This window comes from Stenella coeruleoalba (assembly GCF_951394435.1).
Source record: "Stenella coeruleoalba genome assembly, chromosome: 20".
Taxonomy (NCBI): domain Eukaryota; kingdom Metazoa; phylum Chordata; class Mammalia; order Artiodactyla; family Delphinidae; genus Stenella; species Stenella coeruleoalba.
This window is the reverse complement of record NC_137166.1, coordinates 48,075,097-48,084,045: the sequence shown is the minus strand read 5'-3', so window position 1 is coordinate 48,084,045 and position 8,949 is coordinate 48,075,097. Positions and strand designations below refer to the sequence as shown.

Sequence of the window (8,949 nt, the reverse complement as noted above, 5' to 3'; positions counted from 1 at the left end):
AGACCCCAGGTCTGGGAGGTACGAGGCCCAGGGCAGGCTCTGGCCCTGCCACCACTGGCTGAGACCTTAGGCGGGAACCTCCCTTCATGACCCCGCAGGCCCTTGAGAGCTGTTCACTGCCCTCTTATGGAAATGCTTCTGCATCCTTTGCCGCCGTGCCGATCTGCGGGGACACCTTTCTGGCCACTCTCTCCAGCCTGACAGCTGGCTCTTCTCTGCCTTATCAGAACTTAGCACTCCCGTGTGCTGTTCCCTCCCCTTGCTTCCCAGGGCAGTGCTGGTTGGTGTGTGGGTTCACCAGAGTAGGGAAGGTGGGGGCAATGCCAGCGAGAGTGTGAGACCCAGAGCACAGAAGCACGAGAGCACACAGGCGCAGCCAGGAGAGCTGCTGCTGAGTTCCTTCCCGTCCCCCAGTGCCACCCAGCCTGGGCACAGATGGAGCCTGCGTGCTCCCAGCCCCTCACTGCCACCTCCAGCTGGCCCAGGCTCAGGGCTGGGATCCTTGACTGGATTTATCTGGAAGCTTGTGTTCGGGGTTGTCGAGGGAGGCCTCAACCAGCACGCTCTAGGTGTCCACATCCAGGGAGGTGCGGAGCATCGGTAAACAGTGGCGAAGGAGAGTCCGCAGGCGGCCAGGGAGCCCAGGATGGGCACGTTGAGGGGCTCCTGGCTGAACGCCGAGGCATCCCCGGAGGCCTGGCCCAGCAGTTCCGCCACCAGCGCCTCGGTGGTCTTGGTCTTCGGGCCCTGTAGCGCCTCCAGGATCTTGTGCACGGGCCGGCCCATCTGCTCCGCCAGCCTGACGAGGGAGTCCTCGTCCAAGCTGAAGCTGCAGCGGTAGCCCTCCAGGGAGCGGGTGAGCGTGTGTGTACAGGTCACAGGCCACTGCCGGCACGCCCGGCACGGGACTCGGGTTGGCCCCGCAGGCCACCATGGCCACCAGCCAGATGTGCTGCCGTAGCGAGGCCGCCTTCCGCTCCAGCATGGGCTCGGAGGCGTTCGTCGGGCAGGGCCACCAAGAACGTGTGCCGCTTGTGGCTCTCCAGGCCCCTCACCATCGACTCCTCCAGCAGGCGGAAGGCGTACTCGCCCAGTTCAAACATGGACAGCGGGAAGACTTTGGGGTCCTTGAGGCCCTCCGCTGCAGGAGACAAAAGCACTCTCAGTGGGTCCCCGCGCCAAGCCGACCCAGCTGTCCTGAGAGCTGCCTGGGTGCAGGCTGGGTCTACACAGCGTGTGGCTTAAGACCGTCAGCCCTGGAGCTAGGCTGCCTGAGTTCAGATCCCAGCCTCGCTCCCTACGCCCTGTGTGGCATCAGGCTAGTTACCAGACCTCTCTGGGCTTTCCTGTACTTACCTGTAAAACCAAGGGGTGCTTGTAACCTACCTCCTAGGGATGGCATGGTGGTGAACTGAGCTGCTGAAGGTGGTCCGTGGCCGCTGGTGAGCCCTCAAGAAACAGCTGCCGGCCGCGACGCGTTGCCAGCATCCGCCTGGGCACGGGCGGATAGCATTTGCACTGCTCTAACTTGGCCAATACATAAGCCAGTACCTACCCTTTTTTTTCCTTAATGCAAGTGACTGGTCTCCATCACAGGTGACTGAAATGGCAGCTGTAAGCAGCATTTCACCATGGGGGCCATGTGACCCTGGGCGGCCCCTCACCCCACTGTGGGCCTCGGTGGGAAGATGAAGGGGAAGGGGGAGGCAAGCCCTCAAGAATCCAGCCCCCCCCAAAATAAATAAAAATTAAAAAAATAAATAAGGAAATAGATAGGAATTTCCTGGCAGTCCTGCGGTTAGGACTCTGCTTTCACTGCCAAGGGCCCGGGTTCAATCCCTGGTTGGGGAATTAAGATCCCGCAAGACGCTCGGCCAAAAAAACCCAGAGCGAATCCAGCCCTCCAGAGCCTGCCCCTCACCCTCCAGCCTCCGCACACAGTCGTTCCGAGGCTGGATGAGCACCCTCTCCTCCGAGAAGGAGCTGAGGCGGCGGCTGCACGAGGCGGCGACGTCCACATCCACCTTGGAGTGGATGCGGTAGAAGCGCTCGCCCCGCCGCCCCGGATCTCAAGGGCCAGCTGGGCATGGTCAGCGGCGAAGCTCTCCAACGTAACGATGAGGAAGAAGTCGTACCGGCCCAGCAGCGCCCGCTGGAGGTATTTGTCAGCCCGGAAGGCGTGTGCGCCTATGCCCAGCAGGTCCCAGATGACGATGTTGGGGTACTTGGGATGCGGGTATGGCGTGGGGTCCACGGTCATTTCCACCATGCCCGTGCAGGCCGAGGTGGGGGTCCTCGCCCCCCTAGCCCCTGGATGGCGTTGACAAAGGTCGACTTGCCTGAGTCCGTTCCCCCCGGTAACACCAATGTCCAGCCCGACGTTCTCCAGAGGATGAAGCGTAGATTGTAACGTGGCAGCTACTGCTGGCGGGTCCCCCGCCTCCTTCAGAGCCCTGGTGCCCTGCGAGAGCTCCAGTATCTTGGACTGGCTGAGGCATGATTGGAAGACTTTGCTTGCCATGGGCTACCTGACCCCCAGCTCTCCGTCTTCAGGACTTGATGACCTTGGACAGGACAGGTAAGGGAGTATTTTCACTCTGAGTTGCCCTCCCTTCTCTACTTCCCTCAGCTTGCCTGAAGTATTTGCGGCATCACCAGTAATAGCACTGAGCGTGTTACAAGATGCCAGGCCCGGTGCTAAGTGCTTTATTTAAGTTCGCATTTATTCATCACCACCAGCTTCTCCTCCTGGAGTATCTCATCAAATCCTCAAAACAGCCAGAAAAGATTCCCTCCCTTCCTCTCCACATTTGGCACTGAGACGATAGATCACTTGCCCAAGGCCTCCAGCTGATTCCTGGGGATATCGGGAATGGGGCTGAAATCTTTTGGTCCTGGAATTCAAAGTCTTAAATTTGGGGGGCATTTACCATGCACCAGGCACTGGGATCAACCATAAAGGGCAGTGATTAAGAGCTGGAATCTTCGTCATTGCTGGTAATCATAGATCAGGTTTATTTGATGTTTACTCTGGGCCAGCCACTGTTCTAACCATATACATGATTTCATCAAGTGCCCATTCTACAGAGCGGAAAACTGAGGCTCAGGGAGATAAAGGTCCCTTGCTAAATGTCTTACAGCCTGCACCAGAACCAGGATATGGGCCAGCTCCCTCTGATCCTTTAGCCATACAACCTCCCCCCACAAATCTTTGCACAGCTAAGCCCTCAGTACGTGCCAAGAGTGCTGCATTTCCAGCACTAGCAAAACAGACGGGTCTAGTGCATTTGTGGAAACATTACTCATCCTCGTTGCCTGGCTCCTGAGTACGTGCATGTGCTCGGGAGCCACAGGGCACACCTAAGCAAGCCCCGTCCTGCCTCTAGGCCTCCGAGGCCTCACCGGTGTGATGGACGGGGCAGCCACGTTCACATCCTGGGATTGCGCGACGGTGTCTAATCCCAGCCGTGCCAGGGACTTGTGGGGTGACATGGGGCAAGCCATATCCCCTCTGGAGCCTTCATTTTCCCCTCTGTGAGGGGGGGTGGTGTCAGTTTCCTCACCTGTGGAGTGGAGAGATGACTCCTCCGAGCCCTCCCAGCTCTGCTTTTCTAGGAAGACTCGGGGTCTTACTGCTGGCGAGGTTCAGGAAGAGGCCAGCTTGGGAAGGGCTTGGAACATCGGGCTGGGCTTGATCTTTATCTGTGGGTAGCCATGGAAGGGTTCTGAGCAGGGAAGGGAGGGGTCCGAGGTGGACCTTAGAAAGAGCCCTCCTGGGAATACCCTGACGGTCCAGTGGTTAGGACTCTGCACTTTCACTGCCGAGGGCCTGGGTTCGATCCCTGGTTGGGGAACTAAGATCCTGCAAGCCATGTGGCGTGGCCAATAAATAAATAAATAATAAAAATAATTTGAAAACGAACCCTCCGTGGCCTTACGGTGCATGAGACTGGGGCCTGGGAGACAAGGTGAGGGGCTGGGGCAGAACCTAGGTGTGGAGGGGGAGGCCTCAGCTGGAACAGGGGCTGGGGGTTGAGATGGGAGGTGGGAAAGGGAAAGATGGAGGCAGAAGGGATAGGATGAGGCCACCAGTTGGAAGCAGGAGACAAAAGTCACCCAGGCTGTCTCTCTTAACCTTAGGCCCAGCGTAGTGAGAGCAGGCCTGACCTTTCCATCTCAGCCACTTGGAGTTGGTGAGTCCTGTGCTTAGGATGATGTCTGAGGGTCCACAGGTATAGGGATGTGGGCTGTGTTTTTGAAAATGGATTTGGAAGGGACCTTCTTTCTTGTGCATCTAAGGGAACCTACCATGGTCCCTCGCACCTCCTTTGGTGCCAAAAGGTCCACATGAACCCCAAGTAGTCCTTGCAGAGCCAATGGGAGGCCTTCTGGGAAGAGGGGAATCTTTTGCAAAGCACAGAGCTCTTCAGCAAAGAAAATTGGCACCGCCATTAACCCTCCAGGTAAAAGTGGACCCTGTTAGTCTGTTTCCCAGAGTCAGGGGTAGTTTGAGGCCCCCAGATGAGGCTAGAACCATCACCAGGTCCTGGAACACCCTCAGGGAGTATTAGTGAGGCCACCTTCACAGCACCAGAGCTGCCTTCTGAATTCCTGGAAACTCGCCCTTCTCTGCACCTAAATCCCACCTTTCCCTGACCCTCATCCAAGCCCACAGATGCTCTTGGGGCAACCCCTGTCCTGTCCAAGGCCCCCAGTCTGGTGGTCCGTTTTTGAACATGCATGACCCTTGACTCGGCATGTGAGTTTTGGCTTGAGCAGATAAGGGTGTCAGGTTCCCTTCTGCATCCAGCCAAAAAGCCAAGCACAGAGCCAGAGGATGTGCCAACCAGTTGGGTTCCCAGGGTCTCCTGGGCCAGGCTAATACCGTCACTCAGTGCGTTACACACCCTCTGTCGTTCAAAGCCTCGCGCAGAAATCCCAACAGGCGCCCTCCCTGTCAGACCCGTGGCCTTTCCGCATCATCCCCAACATCTGCGCCCAGCCACGCAGCCACGCACACACAGACCCGGAACCCCAGTCTCAGCCAACTATTCACCATCTTAGACCACAGCATCCAAATCACAGAGACGTACCAAGATTCCTCCCAACCACAGATACACCAGCAAGCTCACCGCCACACACATCCACACGCGGACCCACTCACCATCTTTCTGAAACGAGACTCGTTCTAGGTGGCCAGTTGCGCCCCTGCCTCTTCCCTCTTTGCATGCTTACAGAATTGCCCACCTGCCCTCTCACCACCTCCGCTCTCATTCTGTTCCCCCAGGTTCCCCACGGTTCCCCGTGGCCACCTGGCCTCCCCTCTCCCTGCCACCCACCCCCCCACCATCACTCACAGGCAGCAGGGCTGGCCCAGGATGTCCCATCTCCCCCTCCTCTGTTTAACCCAGTTGCTAGGCACCATCGTGCCGATCCCGGGCACGCGTTGGCCGCCCCTCTCCCACCAGAGCAGGCCTTTGGGACTCTGGGGTTCTCAGAAAGGGACATGAGATTGCAGGCCCCAGTGCCCACTCAGCCACCCATCCAAGGTGACAGTGGGCTCCTGTCCTGGATCCAGGCCGGGCTGTCCTGTCGCCCCCAAATCCCTCATGGTCACTTGGGGACCAGGGAGAGAGAGACTATTAAAGAGCCCTGACCCCCCACCCCCCGTCCATACCTTGAACCTCTCCCTCCCAAGGTCAGTTCCTATCCCAGGTTCGGGACCTGGACTTGGGCCCACCTGCCACCCTCAGCCCTCCACACCCCGCCCCTTAGCAACTGCAGCTCTCATTTTCAGCCTTTTTTGTCTGGCTGGTAGGTTTCGATAAGGCTTGGTTTGTGGGTGAGGCAGGGGGTTGGGGGCCGCACTTTCATTTGTCTTCCGACAAATCTCGCTTCTTCCAGCTGTGGAGAATGTACTTGAGGAGGAGGCCGAGCTTCTGGCAGGTCGAGAGCGGGTCTTCCTCGCCGCTCCCCTCCCCGGATCCCCACTTTTCCATGCCGTTGTCACCAGCCGCCTGCAGGCTGACCTCAGGCTGGGACTCCTCCTCCTCCAAGGCCTTGATGCGGACCTGCTGGGCATCCTCGGCCATCTCGTTGAGGCAGCCCCGGAGCATGGTGTAGACGGTGCTGAAGCTGATGCCCCCGGCCACCAGCGTTCCGAGCAGGGGGATACCCTTCTCAAAGGCCCCGGCCTCCCTCATGGCACCGTCGGACGACTGGGAGTAGAGCCGCAGGACAGTCTCGGGCGAGACCTCGTTGGCCAGCGGGGAGAGGATGTCCGAGCGCAGATCGCCTGCCTGTTTGCCCACCTGCTCGGCCAGCTTGGCTAGCGAGTCGTCGTCCAGGCCGAAGCTGCGGTGGTAGCCGCGCAGTGAGCGGACGAGCAGTGCATTGTCGTAGCGGCCGCCGGCCGGGCCCGGGCAGAGCCTGGATGACGCCCAACACCAGGGCCGTCTTGAGCACCTGCTTCTGGAGCATGTCCGTCTTCTTCCGCAGGGCCTCCAGCAAGATGTCGGGCAGCGACAGCAGGCCGGCCTGGCGACGGGGCGCGGGCAGATCGTGCTCCCAGGCGGACACGAGCAGCGGGAAGTCGCGGTGCGCGGGCGAGAGGTTGCACACGAGGAAGACGCGCAGGTCGTTCACGCCGGCCCCACGCAGCCGCTCGGCGCAGTGCTCGCGGACCTCCTGCAGGGCCGCCGCCTCGCTGAAGCCCGAGGGTCGCTGGGTGCGCGTGCGCACGAAGTAGAACTGTTTGCCCTGGCGCAGGATCTCGGAGGCCAGGCGGGTCTCCACGGCGCCGCAGCGGCGGGGCGAGACCAGCAGGAAGAAATCATAGCGGCCGAAGTCCACCTGCTTCAGGTACTTGTCGGCCGGGCAGCCTGGAGAGCCGGCCCCCGGCAGGTCCCACAGGGTCACGTCTGGCAACTGCGGGTGCGGGTAGGGCGAGGGCTGCATTGTGGTCTCTATGACGCCAGTGAGGGCCGCGCCGGGGTCCTCGGCGCCCAGGCCACGGAGGGCATTAATGAGGGACGACTTGCCTCCCTGGACTCGCCTGTGACGTCCACCTCCAGCCGGGTGCTCTCGAAAGAGGCCAGCAACTCCCGGAGGCAGGAGGCGGCCTGGGGGATGTCGCCCGACTCGAAGGCGGTGCGCAGGGCCTCCAGCTCTTCCTTGGCCATGAGGATGGTGTTCTCCTCCTCCGCGGGCACCGCTGGCAACTTCGCAGTAGCCATGGTGACCGGCGGTTCAGAGGGCGCGGGGGCTGGGGGAGAGTCTCGGCGTCTGCGGGGGAGCGGGGAGAAGGGAGCCGTTCACGCCTCCCGGGCCTTGGCGTGGGGCAGGGAGAGAGACACACCGAGGATATAAGGGGAGTCCCTCTGGAGCCCCGCAACCCTCTCCTTCTCAAAAACCCGGGGTACGTTTTGGACACGAGGTAGGGGGCTTTGGAGTTTGGTAGGCCCAGGTTCCCATCCCATCTCTGCCACTAACTTGCTGTGTGGCCTGGGGCAAAACGAGGCACCTCTCTGAGCCTGTTTGTTTCTCCGCTTAATGGGTGTAATGACTGACCTGCCTACTGAGGGGCTGAAGAGTCTTGGGGATAACCTAGGAACTCGGACCGTTTCATGGGCAGCTTGAGACACATGCAGTCACACGGGGCTCCACGCTTAAAAGGCCCAGCTCTTTGCTTAATACTCTGATGACACTGATGAAAATTATAACTCTTTGAAGCAGGGGCCCTGCATTTTCATTTTGCACTGAGCCCCGAAATTTACTTAGCCAGACCTGCAACGGAAGGGGCTTCAGCTCAGCTCCTGCCGACCAGGCAAAGAGAGCAGCTGTTCTCCTGCTGCTTCTACTGTGATCGGAAGCAGTGTGAAGTGATGGCCAAGGGGACCCAGACCCTGGAGCCACACTGCCTGGGATCCAATCCGGGGCCAACCACATACTGACTGAGAGATTTGGGGCAAGTTCCTTAGCTCTGCCTCACGTTCCTCATCTTACACATGAGGATCATAACGATCATAGTAGCAAACCACCTCCTAGGGCTGTTGAAAATGAAATGAGTTCATACATATAAAGCACTTAAAACAGTGCCCGGGGAATTCCCTCGTGGTCCAGTCGTTAGGACTACGAGCGTCCACTGCAGGGGGCCAGGGTTCGATCCCTGGTCGGGGAACTGAGATTCCAAAAGCCTCGAGGTGTGGCCAAAAAATATAATAAAATAAAATAGTGCCCGACCCAGAGCAGGTGGTCTGCGTTATCCGCATCACCATCATTGTTCTGATCATTATTAATATTCTGAGCTGTGTGACGTCCCTGCCCTCTCTGAGCCTCACCTGCAGCATCTGCACCATGGAAGATAACCTTGCCCACCTCACAGGGCTGCTGTGACCATCGTGAGCCTCATCATCTGTCTTTCTCTAGGCCATCTTTGAAGACATTCTCGGGTGCAGCCGGGCACGGGAGGTGGTGCCCCCCCACACCGGGCGTCTCATTAAACACCCAGCCCTGTTTGGCAGGCCTTGCAAAGCCAAGTCCCCTCCCACCTCGCAGAGCCCGTCATGATGGTCTCTCCTGTGACCCCATCCTCCTCACCCTGGAGTTTCCCTGGCCTCCCTCTTCCCAGTCACACGCTCTTCTTGTCCATCTCCTCTAAAATACACTTCCTCATTGACTAAGACTCTTCAGAGAACCCTGGGAGAGACGCTCAGGTCAGGGACCACTGTCTCCATCGGACGGAGACGGACTGAGGCTCAGACTAGACAAGGGATGTCCCCGCTCAGAGGCACAGCCGGGACTCAAACCCAGGTCCCTCTGAAGAGCTGCTCTCCCTTCAACCACACGTCTTTGCCTCCCCCTTCTCTCCTCGGCTGCCCCTGTCCCCAGCCGCACCCAACCTCCTACAGAAGACCGTCCTTATTCCATTGTTCCCTCCAGGTCTGATCC

General features: G+C 59.2%; 1 protein-coding gene and 1 pseudogene across 2 annotated transcripts; both read right to left on the bottom strand.

The window, feature by feature from the left end:
• Positions 1-1,493: 1,493 nt before the first annotated feature.
• On the bottom strand, positions 1,494-3,504 carry LOC307178456 (interferon-inducible GTPase 5-like; annotated as a pseudogene). Its single transcript has 3 exons — positions 3,403-3,504; positions 2,931-2,943; positions 1,494-2,339 (listed from the first exon to the last, which is right to left on the bottom strand). The product of its transcript is annotated as an interferon-inducible GTPase 5-like (transcript).
• Positions 3,505-5,870: 2,366 nt separating this feature from the next.
• LOC307179207 (interferon-inducible GTPase 5-like) lies at positions 5,871-7,235 on the bottom strand (the record flags this gene model as incomplete). Its single annotated transcript, XM_079908091.1, is given in 3 exon segments — positions 5,871-6,411; positions 6,413-7,044; positions 7,050-7,235. Coding segments are annotated over 3 exon segments (1,359 nt in total).
• Positions 7,236-8,949: the final 1,714 nt, after the last annotated feature.